Raw genomic sequence first — 19,204 nt, 5'->3', positions numbered from 1 at the left:
CTAATTAAGTAATCTGTGGCTACGGTATGGTGTGGTTGGAGGAAGTTCAGCGAGCTGTTGCTTCTCCTGTGCCTGAGAGGGCTCTCCCTCCATGCTGAGGGATCTTTGTAGACAGCATGTGCTAGAAGTGTAATGCAGTATGGTAGTGAGACCTGTGCAGACTGCTGATAGTTCCCTCAGATTAATGCTTTGTCTCTTCTTGTATCTGGATCCTACTTCATCCCTGTAAGTGGTGGTGGTAGTGGTGAGGGGGAGTGAGGGGGAATCAGAATGATGACAACAACGATGGTGACGATAATGATAAATAACAGTACCAAGCTTAAATACAGTATGTACAGTATTATCTTGTAACTAGGACAGGGATAATGAAAAATTTTTTCACTCCAGTTTCTGTAAGGTGCAAGTAACATACATTCATTGATCACCCAATCCCTTAGTGTCGTTTACGAAACAATGGGGCCTGGGGCTAAGCTACTGCAGTTCATATACTGGTAATCCCTCACAAGATGCACAAGCCTGAGGTGAGCCTACCTGAGTCTAGAACAATTAAGGGTAGGTGACCAGCCTATGCCTATGGTGGTATTACAAGCAATATACACTCTCACTGTTTATGAGCCAGAACTGATGTACATAACACCAGACATATCACCTGGTAGATGCTTTTGACTGCTAGATCACCAAACTTGAAATCTTTTAAAAGAAACTGAATGTCGATATTAATGAACTGCTTAAGTGTACAACTTCATATTTTTCTTTTTCATTTTAATCAGGACACACCAGATGATTTTATTCAGCTTATGGGATATCTCTTGTGATGAAGCTGTTAATGAAAGCCATCTTCAACCTCTAATAAAAGCACTACTTAAGTAACACACCTGGAAGTAACAACAACATACCGTACTAAATTATTCTTGGACTGAAGGGGTTAAGCAACCAATAACACGAGTAAAATGCTTATTACTCACCAACAAGAGCTGTGGAGAAAATTCCCAGAGCATGGGTGTCATCCACCCATTTAATATCAAATCCAGTGTTCTGGAACTCATTGAATACCATCATCAGATCTTGCGTTTTAAAGGACACTGGGAAATCATAAATTTCAATCACATGGCCATATTCCTCCTCATTTATCTCTGGCTCCTTGGGTTGGTAGTTGTAATAATCATTAGTTGGCTTTTCCAATTTGACCTTGCCAATAGAGTCGCTGAGCTGGCGCTTAATGTCAGGATCTAAACATTCCCCAGCATCATCATACAGGCTGTCCCAAGAGTCATCAACTTCATCTGCCCAGTTAAAAGAGAATTTTTTACTTCCCTTCTTCTCTTCCTTCTCTCCTCCTCCAGTGTCTTGTTCCTCCTTCTCTGGCTGATTAGTACAGAGGTCATTTTCAATAGGCAATACTTCATCACTCTGCTCCCGAGACACTTCTGTGGCTATGGAACTGACATTGGCAAGTTCTATGGAAGCTGTATCAGTTGTTGGATCACAGGCACAATCTTCTTCAACTATGGTACCATTGGTTCTGTGGTTTGAGGTTTCACTCCAATCCTCACTGTGAATACTTCCCACACCACTGGATTCCAAATTGCTCTCCAAATCCTCCAGAGAATCACCAGCAGATTGGACTGATATTATTGATTCATCCATCCTATCATCAGTAATGCTCTGCTGTGGCTGAGCATCTTCCTCACCTGAAATGTCATCTACTCCAGATGCTACACCATTCAATACTTCACTGCTGCAAGAGTCTTTGTTAGACATCTGATCCTTTGGTTGTCCATCAGTGCTACCATATTTACTGTCACTCACTGATTCAGCCATATCCTGACCAAATTCATCACCAGTTCTTTCATCTTTCTCACTCACACTTCTTTGACTAAACCTATCTGGCAAACTGCACTCAGAGCTATACTCTTCACTTTTCATGTGGCTAAGGTTTCTATGAGAACTAACATTTTTATGATGCTTAATTGGTAACGTATAGAAACGTTCTTCGTTTGAGTACTTTCTAGGACTGTCACCAAAGTCTAATGCAACATTTGGCAATGAACCCATCCTTCCAGATGGAGGCTTTCCCGGTGAATTTCGGGTGTGGTAGTAAATAGTTGTACCTTTCGATGGACTGGAGACATTTGATCCTCCCCTCCAATTGAAATTTGGGTTATGCTGGGACATTCGTTCCCTACTGGAGTTTCTGCTACTAGCTCTACTGTTATTGATGCTACTGTATCGGTCATAGTTGTCATAGCCCCTGTCATAGCGCTCATAACTGCTGTTGTAAAAAATTCTCTCACTACTACCAAACCCTCTGTCTCCATGTCCATTAGAAAACTGGTCCCTGTTATTGGAACCACCCAAATTAGAACTGCCACTTCCTCCATCGTTGTATTTATCAGCACTGGGTTCTCTGCTGCGAGAGTGCCTTCTCCGGTTCCTCCTCTTCCTCGATCTCTTGCCAGACTCCATAGGGTTGATAACATTCTCCTTGCTGTGTATACTATGGATGTCTCTAGTTGGAGTGGGGCTTTTCAGTACTCTTTCTCTACCACTGGTTCCTCCTAGTTTACTTTTGGGTGATGATGAATAATTGAGAGACTCTGTTTCCCACCTTTCACTCTGTCGTGAATCTGAATCCTGGTTAAGGCAGCGTTCAATGAGCTGAAGCGTCTGTGGTGCAAAGCGTCCACTGCCTTTGTGCTTGTTGTACCCTTGAATATTATCCCTTCCATTATCACCCTTTGACAATGGGGGTTTTCCTCTCACCTTCTCAAATTCCCCATCATAAATTGATGCTTGACTGCCCTGGCGACTTCTGTTATACCTGTTCCTCCCACTGAATTCGGAAGCCACAGAACAAATTGAGAAAGCTGGAGACGGAGGCCTAGCTAAATCCCCGTATTCCAGTAAAGGTGTTGGTGTGGCCCGTGCTGAGCTGGAATCCTGCAGACCATTGCAGTTTCGTCGCCCTCGAGGTATGTAGAGAATCTGATCAGGACGTCTTCCCCGCCCAGATTTGCTTTCCCCTCCAATATTGCTGCTCTCACTCTCTGTCCTCTGTCTCCCAGAATTTTGGCCATCAGGCAGGTAGCTACTTGTCTGACTATCCTGGGAACTATTTTTGTATGGCTCTTGTTGGTAACTACTTCTAGAGAGGTCTTGGTGGTATATGTTACTTTGACTATCACTGTGTCTCACACTGTCGTGATGATAGCTATTTTTCTGGAGATCCTGCAGGTAATTATTTCTATGGTCATCTTGGTGGTAATTATTTCTCTGCGTGTCAAGGTGTGCTGGGTGCTTCTGTGGTTGATCCATGGTCACTTCCTCTCTCGAGCTCCGTGCTGGTGGTGGCCGGTAAATCTGAGCTGCTGCCTTACCTGCAAAAAACATAAAGTATGTCATTACCACCCGCTCACTACAATTATCTCTAAGCCTTATGCCCTTCACTATAAAAGGTCTCTCCAAAGTATCAGTACTGGCTGAATAGGACAAAAATTGGTAATCATCATACTGTACACATCCAAAGAGGGCAATAAGTTCTATTCCCTATATTAGGCAAGGTTTTTCCTATGTTAAATATACTGGTGTGACAAAAGAAAAATAAAGCAGACATCACTGTACTGCTAAGAATAATGACAGCCACTGTGTCTTACTATGAAGCTCACAAAAATTATTAATCCAGTGTTAACATACCAGGTGGCAGTATGCATTGTGCACAGTAGGCTATAAAGATAACTTTGGGTATTTTACAAATAATTAAGAACACAATAACACCTCAACTGAAAAACTTCAATTACGATGGCTTGTTACTGGAAAACCACTACAATTCTACAAAAAGCACTAACAAAAGTTTTTGGACAAATGTATGCACCATGCACACACATGCATATGCATGTATGTATACAACCTCAATTGAGAAGAAGGAGAGAACAGGAGATCTTACTATGATATTTAAAGGGGTTACAACACAGGACTGAAAAAAAGTGGATGGGGTTGATCTTTTTGCAAATGATGGTGGGATGGACAAGAGGACACAAATATAAACTGTGGAAGCACAGATGTAAACAAGTTTAGTTCTCCAAACAGACAGTACAGTTTGGAAGAGGATGTTGCGTAAGCAGAAAATATCCATGTCTTTAGCAATCGATGGGATAAAAAATACATATGGAGACACGGCATCATGAATCAAGCTCAAATCTTAAATACAGGTACTGTAAGTATGTACACACATAGACATAGACACACATACACATTCTATGCAAGTGTATACCAGGATTTATTTATTGCCAGTAATGACAAAAAAGGAACTCTCACCACGGCGTCTGTTGTTGGAGTTGTTATCGGGTGGCATGACGGTGACTGGCATCCTCTGGTGGCCTTTGTCTGTACTGGTGGTGTCTGCGTAGTCACCTGTCCACTCCTCACCTATGTTACTCCCTCTCCCAGGCCACACTCTGAAACATGGAGCAATTGTAACATAACGTGTAAAGTGACATAAGTGGCTATGTATCAGGTAATTATGATGGGTGTCCCTGATGAATGCTAATGAACTAAAGTTTTTATGGAAAACATCATATTACTGTATCAACCCATACTAGGTAAATGAGGACAATGGAAGCTTCTTCTTTTTCAAAAGAACACTTTAAACTAAACCTTCATTCATTCATCCATTTTCAGATGTTATTTTCTCATGGCCCCTCCTCAGCACAAGCCACACCTCCAGTTCATTCCACCCACTTCTTTGATCCCATGCCCATTTTTTTGCCCCCCCTCCCCTATTAAACCAAAAAAAACACTCATTATTGGGGGATATTTTGAAATACACCTTCAGTACACTCACCACTTGCCCTACAATACACCTTTTGCACAGGGTACACTTTCCTGCCCCAGCCCCACCACCCACTAAATTTCCATCCCATCCCACTCAATACTTTGCTCACCACACCCATTTCTCTACCCCTCTGAGAGTATCATGGCATAATGCAGGTCACATGGTTGATGACAGTACTTGTCTATTATTGCTATCGCTAGATTATTTTATTCAACTTGGGAAGAATATCCAGCAATAAAAGTTAAAGATGGCTACCTTTATTTTTATAAGATTCTCCTTAGTTGAATAAAATAATCTGAAAATGTGACATATAATAAAGAAAAAATGTGCCTGAAGTGAAGAGACTCGGGGGAAGAAATCTGACCAATGCATGATAAGAGAGTAGAATATAAATCCGTATATGACTTGCTAAGAACAACAACATGAAACAGTCATTCTCAGTGGAATAAGAGATTGAATCAGTATCACTGCATCTCTTCCTCAGTGACTTATTTTGCACACTACACTTCAACATTTTCTTGTATGTTACTTATATAATTTTAATACCGACATAGTTTGCATTGACAGCATACAAGAGGCTATGTGAGGTGTAATATGTAGAATATATCACTAGAGATATTACAATACAACCCATAACAGGAGGGCAATGCTTATCCACTTCAGTCCATTGTCTTATTACTCATTCTAAACCCCTGAAGATGGTGCTTTGTATAAACTTCTGCCAATTCCAGATTATTATATTCAGCTTTGGAGTGACTACCAGACATGAAAAGGTTAAATATAGCTTCTATTAACCCAGTTCCTGCAAGAGATCTCCCCTACACTGAATATAATCATCAAGATGACTACAGACAGCAAAAAAAATACGAAACAAGACGTTCTGAGGATGAATGGATTAATCAGTCCATCACCAGACTGTCGTTCAAGCAATGAAAAATCTCCAGTAGTGAATGGGTTAATGAAAGAACTACCAAATCCCTTCTGCTGGAAGACTGTCTCCTATGCACAATAAAACTCTGACTGTAGCAAGACTAAAATATAATGACATCCTCTGGCAAAAGTGGTTTGGAGACAAAGAGGTATGAGGTGGGGAACAAGGAAATGGGTTCTGGGAAGCAACTGACTCACGGAGGAGGAGTAAGGAGGAGAAGGAGGAGGTAACCCCTTCAACCCAAGGCCTTTTCCCCCCCCCCCCACCCTTAATTCTTGCTGTCATCATGCATTACATTAAGTCTGAGTGGCTGCATCTGAGGGGTTAAACACAGCCTTCCTTAACCCCTTCACTGCCACAGGGTTCTTCTACACTGAACAAACACATACAGCATTGGTAAGACTAGAATTTTTCACACTGAAGCCATTAACTCATGCACTACAAGGATGTTATTATATTGTCTTCTTGTTATCCTCTGATGATTTTACTTTGGTTCAAAGCAGTCCAAACAGATGGAGTTTGTTATAGTCTTCATTAACCTCCTCACTAGCACAGCACTCCATGAAACTGAGTGAAACTGTCTGGTAGTATGATGATAAAAATAAAATATTGGGCTGAAGATGTTAGTGGTGAGGGGGAGCAAAGAGAAGCACTGAGGGCATGAAGGGGGGAGGGAGAGAACTGAGAGGAAGGGAAAAGTCAATGAGGAAATGAAATTTACTTCAGCCAGATGATGTCCATTTTTACCTCGCCCAGATGAAGTCCGACGAGGTATTGCTTTTGGCTGTCTGTGTGATAGCAACATTATGGAAAAACAGCCACATGAAATTATATGAAACTTTCAGGATATGTGGGCACTGATCACCAAAGAAAGTGATTACATTTTGGAAGTACTCAAATGACCCTGAGAGGTCAAAATCAAGGTCATGGATTCTCAGAGGGCTAAAACTCAAAAAATGGTTGAAGATAGATATTTAATATTAGGAACATACAGGAACTCCTATATTTTATTCTTCCTCTCTACAGATGATTTTTTTCACAACTGAGACGACTTTTTGACCTGACAGGGTTATATAAAGCCTACGTTAACCCTTCCGTGTGAGAGACCCTTCCTACGCGGAATAAATCTTGGTAAGGAAGTAAGAATAAATGAATTAAATTACAGTTGTTTATCTTGGCTTGACCCATATTTTCTTCCTAACTGTACCTAATTTCACGTACCACTACCTCAATGGCAGAGAAAGTGCTACATCCTTTCCATAGCACTTCTTCAAGACAAACATCATATTCTAGCATTCATTTCTAGTTACATCTCAGCATGCAAGACGGAGTGATGGCAGTTCTAGTCCAAGTTAGAGTAAAATGAGTACAAGTGACATCACTGTAAGGAAGAGGTTCAGTAAAAGGAAGAAAGGTCTGACATGGGGTCTAGGGATAAGGGCCAGGGATGCCATGTGACCTAGCCATTTTTAGCATTCTCTCTTTCTCTCTCTCTCTCTTTCTGTGTGTGTGTGTGTGTGTGTGTGTGTGTGTGTGTGTGTGTGTTATGACTGGCAGTCAGAGAAGGCGTTGGACTGACTCCACTACACAAAGCAACACCCCTGTCGGGAAATATGCCAACCACCCACATGACATCACTAAAACAAAGCAATAGTGTGCTTGTTCAATAATTCAAATCCTGTATTTTCTATTCTGTTCTTGCTATCTCCATATGATTTTAAGTTTTGCAAAGCCCATCTGTAGTGCCATCTTCATTACGCTTAAAAAAAAATAATAATAATGAAAAAACTTAACCATAATAAAAATTGAAAGCTCACATTTCTCCTTGTGACTGAAGCACATGGCCCATATATTCACTACTGCCAGACGATTTTATTTCTCTCTCTCTCTCTCTCTCTGGTAGGGTCTGGCAGGGAGGTGGTTATAGCATACGGGTGTCAGGCTACTGGCGCTTGTCCAGAGTTTGACGGGGAGGAGGAGGAGGAGGAAAGAAAAAGAAGGAAACACATTAAGAAGATAAAAGATCAAAGAGTGAAGGAGAGAACAGAACATAAAGATGGGCAGATGAAGAGAGACAGGAGACAGCAGGGAATAATCGGGGGGAGGGGAGGAGGTGAAGGACAGAGAATATGGGAAAGAGTGGTGTGGAGAGAACAGGATAAAGGGAGGAAGAGGGGATGGGGAGAGATATGATACAGGAGTAAGGGTAGGAGACAGCAGGACAGGGATGGGAGATGACCACGCTTATGTTTTATACTTATCAACTACACGGTGGGCAATCAAGGAAGACAACCATTTTTTTCTAAGTCTCAATGTTTGCCTAGAATACGATCCACACTAGTTGCTTTTACTTCCAGGACCTTATTTGCACTGATGGGTGGATAAGGGTTTGAGGGACAGGGATAGGGGATTGAAGGGACACAGAGTGGAAGAAGCGATGGAATGAGGGATGGTGTGTGTGTGTGTGTGTGTGTGTGTGTGTGTGTGTGTGTGTGTGTGTGTGTGTGTGTGTGTGTGTGTGTGTGTGTGTGTGTGTGTGTGTGTGTGTGTGTGTGTGTGTGTGTGTGTGTGTGTGTGTGTGTGTGTGTGTGTGTGTGTGTGTGTGTGTGTGTGTGTGTGTGTGTGTGTGTGTGTGTGTGTGTGTGTGTGTGTGTGTGTGTGTGTGTGTGTGTGTGTGTGTGTGTGTGTGTGTGTGTGTGTGTGTGTGTGTGTGTGTGTGTGTGTGTGTGTGTGTGTGTGTGTGTGTGTGTGTGTGTGTGTGTGTGTGTGTGTGTGTGTGTGTGTGTGTGTGTGTGTGTGTGTGTGTGTGTGTGTGTGTGTGTGTGTGTGTGTGTGTGTGTGTGTGTGTGTGTGTGTGTGTGTGTGTGTGTGTGTGTGTGTGTGTGTGTGTGTGTGTGTGTGTGTGTGTGTGTGTGTGTGTGTGTGTGTGTGTGTGTGTGTGTGTGTGTGTGTGTGTGTGTGTGTGTGTGTGTGTGTGTGTGTGTGTGTGTGTGTGTGTGTGTGTGTGTGTGTGTGTGTGTGTGTGTGTGTGTGTGTGTGTGTGTGTTGTCCTGATTTTGTACCTAAAACTCACTACCTCTTCATAATTATATTCAGTTCAGGGACCTCTTTTACAATTGAGAATAAAACTTCATATTATCTTCATTAACCTTTTCAAAACAGCTATGTCATTCTTATAATTTTTTATTACTTCCTTGTTACATTATTTCCGTGTTATTTTATATCTTGCAACTTCTTGCTAATTATTTTTTGGAGAAGATTTTTCGATTAGGGGGGCGGAGGTTAGATGTAGCCTTCAATAAGACACCTTTCGTAATTTGAATAAAACTATTTTTATTTAGTCTTGGCACTTGCAGACAAAGCCGATGGATTCACTAGTGTAAAGTGACTAAAATCGTCGAGAAGCAGCAAGAAGAGAATAGGCGTCCTAGTACTTAAGCGATTAATAACTCACTCTAACTACCACGTGTCATTTTAAGCCATGACCCTTGATTACAATTACTATTTTCACACTGGCCAAAAATTAGCACCAAACACAAGGTATACTCCATCAAATTATAGTTCTTTTACCTTCAGTGGATCCAGATTTTTGTCCTGCTGCGGCTTATTTCACGTAGCTTAATGGCAGAATAAGACAATATTGTGCCTCTTCATTCTTTCTACAGCATTTCTTGACTAGCATCATACCGTATTCTGGTGTTAATCGCTTGTTACAACTCAGTAAAGAAGTTAGAGACGGTAACTTTAGTCCAAGTTATTAAAAAAAAAAAAAAAAAAAAAAAAAAAATGATATCGGTGCACACTGAGCGCCAAACAATCTGAACCCAAACACGATGAGTTCTGAGAAATGTCCCATGATTCTATCGCTCTCTGTTATCTTGTTTTTATTTTTTCTTGGAACAATATTGCGGGCTCCTGGCCTTTGGTTTCTTCTTCCTTACATACAAAAAAAGGTGGACTTGTTTTCAAAAACATGCTATATATTGCTTGTTTGTAACATAACTTGGTACGGTAGAACTTTTTATATTATTTTTTTTTCCACATAACCCAAGCACATGTAGATGGTAACTAATTAGCCTATCGGTACTCTTCTTTGGACATCATGAGTTATACTGACCATTCAGGATAGCAGCCGACCAGTTGTACGCAATACCTTACTTTATTTATTTACTTACCGGTATTTATTTACTGACGGTGAGTACAACATACAATATGCCATAACAACAAGATTAAGAGCCAGTTCCCTGCTGCACTAATTGATGCTATGACTGGTACGTTCATGTACAGCAGTCAAAATATCAAACATGTAAGCACAGTAATAGCCAAGTGAAAATGAAGAAACTACATGGGAAGGAGTATGCCTACATGAATAAAAGTCCGGGAGCAGTGTTCTAGGAAGAGCAGAAGAGGGGTAGAGAGAGATCGGGAGATGAAGGAAGGGAGAGGAGAGGAGGAGGAAGGGGAGACGGAGGAAGAGGGAAAGGAGGAGGAAGGGGAGAGGGAGGAAGAGGGGAAAAGAGAGGGAGAGGAGGAGGACTGTGGGGGGTGAGAGGAGGAGGTAGGGGGACAGAATTCTCAGAACCCTCACATGTACACATGGATCAGTTAAATAATGAACATCTGCAAGTATACATCAGGACAGTGATCAGATAAGTGAGGCAAGACATCCTAGACACACGATGTAGCCGCGTCAGTCAGCACAATCACTTTATTATTATTAGCAGTGGTAGTTACGACCCTTGGCTCAACTGAATGTGAACCCACTGGACTGTAGGTTGATGCTATCCCTCTCTCATTCCACCATCCCACATTTCTGGGAGGTGGGGAAGCTAAGGGTAACTCCGGCGCCTAGTCAACTTAGTGCCACCACAGAATTCGTCCCTCTCCAGCCGCGCCAAGTCACTCTCAACTATATTACGCATCTGTGCACAAGATTCTTAGATCACTGTCAAAGCAGCTTCTTTCCTTTATACATTCGTTAGCAATTTAACTTAACCAATTATGAAACTAAATCTTGTCCACTTTACTTGGTTTAAAACAGCTATTTTCCCATCCTGAATGCTGAGCTGTAACAAGAAATTAATCCTAGAATACAGTGCTAGTAAGAAGTATTATGGTGCTGATCCATAGTATTGTCTTATTTTGCCACTAAGCTGCGGGAAATACTGTAACCTGCAAAAGGAAGAAAACCTCCACCAGATTATAAAGGTTATTTTAGGTGGTCGCAAAACACACACACACACACACACACACATGGCACTCCTAAATTCTGTGACGAACCAAGGAATGTTCAGAAGGGGATAACGAGCATACTAAGGAGTGGAAGGGAGGTACTGGTCACCCTCCCCCCCCACACACACACAAAAGAAGATTTAGGAAAGTTGGGAACCTACCTACACACACACACACACACACACACACACGAAGATTTAGGAAAGTTGGAAACCTACCCACACACACACACAGGAATGCAGGCCACCACACACAAGAGGCAGAGAAGAACTCCTGGTATGGTAACAATGGTATGCTCGCCGGTGATCACGGGAACGAGACCTTCTTGGATACTACGCAAAAAACACTGAAGAAAAACCACACACACACACACACACACACGAACTTTGACCATTAGCTTCAGATTAAGAAGAAAAAAAAGACATTACAATTTGTTAACCTAACGATTCCGGAGTTAACACTACCAAATTCTCCCCCCCTTCCTTCTCTTTCTCTCTCTCTCTCTCATCCATGCCAAAGCAAACTCTCACACCCAAACGCTGATGTGGGCACTAACACGCCTCCATGCAGGCCTTTTCAGTCTATGTAGTTTCGATCCACCTACGGTACGATACTCAGTCCCTTCCTCCTTATTATGACCTCCATACATCCAACTACCGGTACTTTACTTCTTCCTACCACACCACTCACTTCCTTTAGGCCTTAACATCACTCTCGTCAATAACACAATGTATTCAAAATTAAAATCTTCCAATAAATCATGTCTATAATCAAGCAACGTATGGATTTGTTCCCCCCCCCCTTCTCTCTCTCTCTCATCTACGTTATCTCACAAACTACGTCACTCACAAAACTTCCCCTAATACTAAATGAGTCAGCATAGATCCCGTTCAATTTTAGCACCTAACAGCCTCACCACAAAACCCAAGACCAACATAAATAAATAAATAAATAACCACACTATCAACTGACGGACGTATTGTGAAGATCGTATTCTAGTCAGGCTAGGAAGCTTACTAACACCTCTTCCTTAGCGATTTATTTTGCGTATTGCACCTTATTCTTGTCTGTGTTATTAATGCCTTTATAACATTGACGAAAATTAAAGAATAAGATAAGGGAATTCATTATAGCACCAAATGAAGAAGTAAATCGCTAAGGAAGAGACTAGGGAGCCTTCTTATCCTACGGGAATACGACTCAAAGACCGTATTCTCGTAGGGTAAGGAGGCTCCCTAGCACCACTTCCTTAGCGAGTTATTTTTGGATAAGGCTAGTTAATATCCTTTTGTACGTTATTTTTGCAAAGTATGGCGGTATCTCAAGGATTTATATAACACAACAGAACTGTAAGGTGTAATAAGCAAACTAAATCGCCCAGGAAAAGGTGTTAGGGAGCTTCCTTAACCCATGAGTATACCCGCCACAGACTCTTCCCATATATATAGTTCCTCCTGTAGAAAAAAAAATATCGACAGGGAATCGATCGTACGAGTAAATTAATTCAAACATCGTCTTGGGTTTGGAAATGAAGGCTGGTTGTGTGTGTGTGTTCAGGCGTAAGTTGGGGTCCTGTTTTAAGTGGCTCTGTGGGTTTCTAAGTGGCTCTGGGGGTTTCTAAGTGGCTTTGGAGGTTTCTAAGTGGTTCTGGAGGTTTCTAAGTGGTTTGGAGGTTTCTAAGTGGCTCTGGGGGTTTGTGTCTCTGGGTTTCTAAGTGGCTCTGGGGGTTTCTAAGTGGCTCCTGGGGTTTCTAAGTAGCTCCTGGGGTTTCTAAGTGGCTCTGGGGGTTTCTAAGTGGCTTTGGAGGTTAGGACAGGAAGCTATTATAAGGCTCATACAGTATTCTAAGTGACAGGGTCGTTGCACCTTTTCTTTAGCGACTTATTAGCCATACTGCATTATTATCTTCCATATCACACCCTAATTATCTTCCACATCACACCTGCATATTAGCATCAGTGTGTGTGTGTGTGTGTGTGTGTGTGTGTGTGTGTGTGTGTGTGTGTGTGTGTGTGTGTGTGTGTGTGTGTGTGTGTGTGTGTGTGTGTGTGTGTGTGTGTGTGTGTGTGTGTGTGTGTGTGTGTGTGTGTGTGTGTGTGTGTGTGTGTGTGTGTGTGTGTGTGTGTGTGTGTGTGTGTGTGTGTGTGTGTGTGTGTGTGTGTGTGTGTGTGTGTGTGTGTGTGTGTGTGTGTGTGTGTGTGTGTGTGTGTGTGTGTGTGTGTGTGTGTGTGTGTGTGTGTGTGTGTGTGTGTGTGTGTGTGTGTGTGTGTGTGTGTGTGTGTGTGTGTGTGTGTGTGTGTGTGTGTGTGTGTGTGTGTGTGTGTGTGTGTGTGTGTGTGTGTGTGTGTGTGTGTGTGTGTGTGTGTTTGTGTGTGTGTGTGTGTGTGTGTGTGTGTGTGTGTGTGTGTGTGTGTGTGTGTGTGTGTGTGTGTGTGTGTGTGTAACAGGTGGCGGTGAGAGTGAACTGACGCCTTCCTTCCCTCGCTTTTGTCTCGTGCATCATATTCAGCCCTACACACACACACACACACACACACACACACACACACACACACACACACACACACACACACTTCTCTAAGCTATTCATTCATACAACCATCTGTTCTTTCATTCACTAATTCATTCTACACTCATTCACTCACACAGTCCTAACCAATCTACCATTCATCCATCCATTCATTCAACCATCCATCCATTCATTCATTCAACCACCCATTCATTCATTCATCCATCCATCCGCCCATCCATCCATCCATGCATTCATTCATCCATCCATCCATTCATTCATTCACCCATTCATTCATTCATCCATCCATTCATTCACCCATTCATTCATCCATCCATTCACTTCACCTTTCGCTCAATCACTCATTTCTTCTTCCACCTGCTCAACCACTTCACCCACCGTCATCCATCCATTTATTCAACCACCAATTCATTCATTCATTCATCCATCCATCCATTCACTTCATCCTTCGCTCAGTCATCCATTTCCTCTTCCACCAGCTCAACCACTTCACCCACCGTCAATCATCCACCCACTCTCACTACTCACGCATTCCTTCCACTTTCGCTATCGTTCATCTACACTGGTGTTTCCCTGACCTCTTACGGTATCCACCCTCCACCTACTCCTCTTACCACGTAATTCACTCCACCCGCCCTCCCATCCACCCACTTCAAATCCGCACCCCACACCCATTCCATCCTTCACCTACTCCTCCATCCACTCACTGACTTTTTAACCCACTGAAACGTCTCTCTCTCTCGTTCACTTCAGGAGCAATTCCGAAGCGAGACTAAATGCTAGGAGAAAAAGAATCAATACAATATGGGAACACGTCGTAACATCTTTTATTTTTTTATTTATTCTTACCATTTTCAGACGAGTTTATTATTTGAAGTGAAACAGCTAAATAAGGCCTTTACTAACTCTTTAAAAAAAAGTAATAAAGGGCAGGAAAAAGAAAAAATAACAGAAATAAAAGAAAATTACGAAAAATGACGAAAAGACAATAAAGAAAATCGTCTGAACAGAAAAAATAAATATGTAACAAGTCTTCGGGCTCAAAGGGTTAATATCAGCTTCCCTGCTGGTAATTAATGCATCAGATTGAAAAAAAAAAAATCATTACAGTGCGTTTCCTTTGTTCATTCTTATTAGAGTGCGTCACTTCATTTCATTATCACTTCGAGTACTACTACAACAACTAATGAGAATAATAATAATAAAAACAATAATAATAATATACCGGTACCGCACATATATCAAATAACATCACACTGACTTCGTTTCTTCACGACCTTCTCTTAGCGACTGGTCATTTAATAATAATAATAATAATAATAATAATAATAATAATAACAATAATAATAATAATACCACCACCACCTTTACCATTTCCCGTCAGTCTTACTCAGCGTCTGGCCTGGTAAAATATGAACTGTCTTGGGAAAGCCTTGCGTAAGCCTCGTAATGTTTCTCAGCCGTGAAAAAAATATATATACATACCTATGACCCAATTCTGCAATACACCCACGAAATACATCATAAAATCTGCAATGCCCATGTGTGCAGCTTTTAAAAATTGTCATGCACGCGAAGGTATTATGAAACTTTAATATAGATACCGTCAACACTACTGCAATAAACGATGGTAAATTGTGAACCGAGACACTGTGATGAAGTGTTGGTATAATGCTTTTACTCTGGCCTAAATTTGCCATCTCTATCTTCAGTCTGTAGTTGTAAAAACAGATTGGCATTTGAATACCAGGCTAGTCACGAAGAAGTGCTATGCTTAAAATTGCCACCTCCATCTTATCTTTAGTGTGCAGTTGTAACAAAAGATTTGCGCCAGATTATCATGCTCGTCACGAAGAAGTGCTGTCTAAAACTGCCATCTCCATCTTCAATGCGCAGTTGTAACAAAAGATTAGCACTATATTACCACGCTAGTCACGAAGATGTGCTATGGAAAGGATGCAGAGCCGTATGATTATTTTTCCTTCCACTGACCTGAGTGAAATAAGCTGCAAAAGGACGAAAACCTGCACCAAGTTAGAGTAAAAAGAGCATAGTTTTGGAGCACTGTCATGTCTAAACTTCACCTCCCATGAGAAGTATGAAATATATTACCAAATTTGCAACACGCTAAAAAAAGTATAAAAAAAAAGTGTTGCATCGGTGAAAGGTGTTGTGAAATATGCAATACGTCGTGAACATTACTGCTGTGATTGCTGCGTTGAAGAAACATTTTATTACTGATTTTACAGGGCTGAGAACATGAGTAATACACCAACTATGATGGAAACTCAAAGTTGTGTAATGTTTATATTCGTAACTATTGCGACGGTGTGTGTGTGTGTGTGTGTGTGTGTGTGTGTGTGTGTGTGTGTGTGTGTGTGTGTGTGTGTGTGTGTGTGTGTGTGTGTGTGTGTGTGTGTGTGTGTGTGTGTGTGTGTGTGTGTGTGTGTGTGTGTCATTTTTTCTCCACTGCCTATTTCCTCCCTCCTCCCCTCTAACAACATTAATCTCTTCACCACGATGATATTTGGCAATTCTTATTCTTGTCAGACAGCTTATTGCACTTAAAGAATTATCCCCAAGTAATGAAGAGGTTAATGAAGGCTAAATATAGTTCCTGAAGTTCGAAAAGCTGAGTAGAAAACAATCATTCTACAAGAGCAAGAATTAAACGAAAAATACAGTACATCCTCTGTCTGAAGGGGTTTGAATCTCCATTTCTTTTCACATCTCCAAGCCATCAAACCTTCACTTCCTCCCCTCACTTCCTTCTACCCACCATACCTACACCACTTTCCTCATCCTCCTCACGTCCCTCTTCCCCCAAAATGACACCTTCAATTCCATAACGTATTTAATCTGTTCTTGTTACCATCACATAATTTCAATCAGCTTGGGATGGGAAATCAGGCAGTGGAGAGTTCAATGGAGACTGTGCATAATCTCGTCACAACAAATGCTTTCTCCTGACTCAACAAATGCATCCGGAGACAGCAAGAATAACCTAAGAATCGTGTCATCGAACTGAAGGAGTTAATCATTCCCCGCACCAACCCACCACATTTTGACTTCCTCCCTGTCCTTCACCTCCTCTTTCCCTACCATACCTTAAGCACTTCTCATCCCATCACTCCCATCCTCCCCTCTCCCTAAACCTACCCCACTCCTTCTCCCTAAATTAACTTAAAACCAATGTCCATCTCAGTCTCCAATACTTCGCCTCTCCCTTCCCTTCACCTCCCCTCTCCCTACCCTACCATACTTTAATCACACCTTACCTCATCACTCCCCTTCCCCCCCCCCTCATCTATCCCCCAACTCCCAATCACCATACCCCTCCCCTTTCCCCTGCCTACCATACTTTTAATCACCCCTCACCCCCTCACAACCCTTCCCCTCCCACATCTACCATACGTTATTTCCTCCCCACCACACCTCAACCACCACTCCCCCTTCCCTACTCGCTCCCCCACTCCCCTTCCCCACCCCCCTCACTCTTTCCCCACTCTCCTCACTCCCTTTCCCCACTCCCCTCACTCCCTTTCCCCATTCGCTCCCCCACTCCCCTCACTCTCTTTCCCCACTCGCCCTCTCCACTCCCTTTCCCCACTCGCCTCCCACGCCCCTCTCTCCTCGCCAGAACAACAAAGGCCACCACGCTCCCCCAACAACACCATTACGTAAAGCCATTCTCTCTGGGGCTTGTTTTCCTCACTGCTGGCTTGCTCAATCACACGAGAGGGTTATCTGGGGCGCGGGTACTGACACAGCGATAATGAGTAAATACAAGATAGATCGCAAGGCACAAATAGGTAGAATAGTAGATGTTAAAGTCTCCTACCCTGTCCTGCTCTTCCTTTCCTCTCCTCCGTCTCACCAAACTTAATCTAATCTAAGCTACCCTAACCTAATGCAATCCAACCTATGCCAACGATAATGACAATACTGAAGCACACATTTCAAAGCATATAACAAGGAAACAGTTGATACTGCCAAGTCCAACCACAACTTAATCAACGGTATATCTAACAATCTAATTCAACCTAACATCATATAATTAAACCTAACCTAATCTAAACAGACCAAACTATACCGAGCCTAACCAAATGACTACAATATATAATCGCACTCATATTCGTAGAAAAAAATATACCGGGTATATAATACTTTTAAAATCCCAGGCCCTGACCAGGTAAATGGTAATATGAAGAGATGAATGTTTCAGCATACGTCCTAAGTGTTAATAATAATAATAATACCGTTATAATAATAATAATAATAATAAACTCACCTAGAATCGTAGTTTTGTGAAGCTCTCCAAGACCTTCTGTGGTTACTGCCCTCTTCTTCACTCTCGCCCGTCGATTTTAACCTCTTTCTTCTCCCTCCCTCACTGTTCGTCCTTCCCTCACTGTTCCTAGCACTCGTCTCTACCACATTCGTCCCACCACAGTACTCTTCTTCGTTACTAGCACTCACTACACTATTCCCGGATTCGGACTGATTCGGATTACTAGCGTTGCGATCCGGTTGGACTCGATCGCATCCGGAATTCCTCTGATCCTGCACCTCAGTCCGGTCCTTCTGCCTCTTATTTCTCCGGTTCCGCCTCTTCTTCCCCTGGGTTTCGTCTGCTGTCTGGTGTTCGCTCCTGTCTTCCTCACCTACTATCTTGCCCTCCTGTCTACGGGGGATCGACTGACTACTACTGCTACTCCTACTGCGTGTTTTTCTAGACCCCTGTTGGTGATGTTCCCTAGGCTCGTCCTTTCTCCTGTGCGGTTTGTCTCCCTGCTGTCTTTGTGAGCTGTTCTGTTGTCTCTGCTGTCCCTGAGATAATCTGTCTTGCTGTCTACTAGTGCTGTGCTGTTCCTGTTTATGTGAGCTGTGTTGTTCGTGGCTGTGTGTGCTATGTTGCTCTTGATTGTGTCTGTGTGTGCTACGCTGTTCCTGACTTTGTTTATGTGTGGTGTGTTGGTACTGTCTTTGCTGCTGTGCTTTGGGTTCTATGTGCTGTTGTGGCCCATTTCGTTTCTGCTCACCCAGCCCTCTTCTCCTCTCCTCCTTTCTGGCTTCGGCTTTTGATCTGTCTGTCTGAGGTGGAGGGTGACTCTGGGAATTACTGGAACAAGAAGGGGCTTTCACGGGGGCACTACCTCTCGCAGCTGGGTTACTTATTACACTATTCCTTGCAGCAGGTGAGTGACTGTTCTGCGTGGAGTAATTACCACTGTTCTCAAACACTTGGGTAACGATAGGTATGCTCTTGGAAGTGCCACTACAGCTACTATCGACGGAACGTGACGGTATTGGGTTACTTTTGGGTAGGCTGGAGGTATTGTCTACAGGTCGAGATGGGACGGGGTTGCTTTTGTGTGGGGTGGTGACGCTGGCTTCAAGGGGTGTGGCTGGGGTGGTGACGCTAGGGGGCGGGGAGGGCTGGTGTGTAGTTTTGAAGGTGACGGCGGTGCGGCGGCCGTCCCCCTGACCCACGCTGAGGGTGGTGAGGGCAGGGAAGTGATCCTGTACCGTGCTGTGGATCAGGTACCGTCGCCTTGGGTCCACCGCAGGGAAAAGTAGCGCCCTGGGGAGTAAAAAAATAAATAAATACAAATAAACAAATAAATAAATACAAATAAAAAATACGTTGGTCAGTAATTTTAAAAAACAGTAACATACT

General features: G+C 42.6%; 1 protein-coding gene across 2 annotated transcripts in view; it reads right to left on the bottom strand.

Annotated features, from left to right (window-relative positions):
- The window catches only part of LOC145409693 (uncharacterized), a 154,810-nt gene that overhangs the window by 6,083 nt on the left and 129,523 nt on the right, over positions 1-19,204 (bottom strand). For both annotated transcript variants that reach the window (XM_080280046.1, XM_080280047.1), the window contains exons 2-4: positions 17,816-19,108; positions 4,315-4,454; positions 966-3,377 (exon numbers count right to left, since the gene is read on the bottom strand). In XM_080280046.1, coding sequence (XP_080136172.1) covers positions 966-3,377; positions 4,315-4,454; positions 17,816-19,108 — 3,845 coding nt within the window. The remainder of the gene's footprint in view (positions 1-965; positions 3,378-4,314; positions 4,455-17,815; positions 19,109-19,204) is intronic.

This window comes from Coenobita brevimanus, chromosome 82 (genome assembly GCF_032717465.1).
Source record: "Coenobita brevimanus isolate Jiangsu-jjx chromosome 82, ASM3271746v2, whole genome shotgun sequence".
Classification (NCBI taxonomy): Eukaryota; Metazoa; Arthropoda; class Malacostraca; order Decapoda; family Coenobitidae; genus Coenobita; species Coenobita brevimanus.
This window is presented reverse-complemented; position numbering and strand designations above follow the sequence as displayed.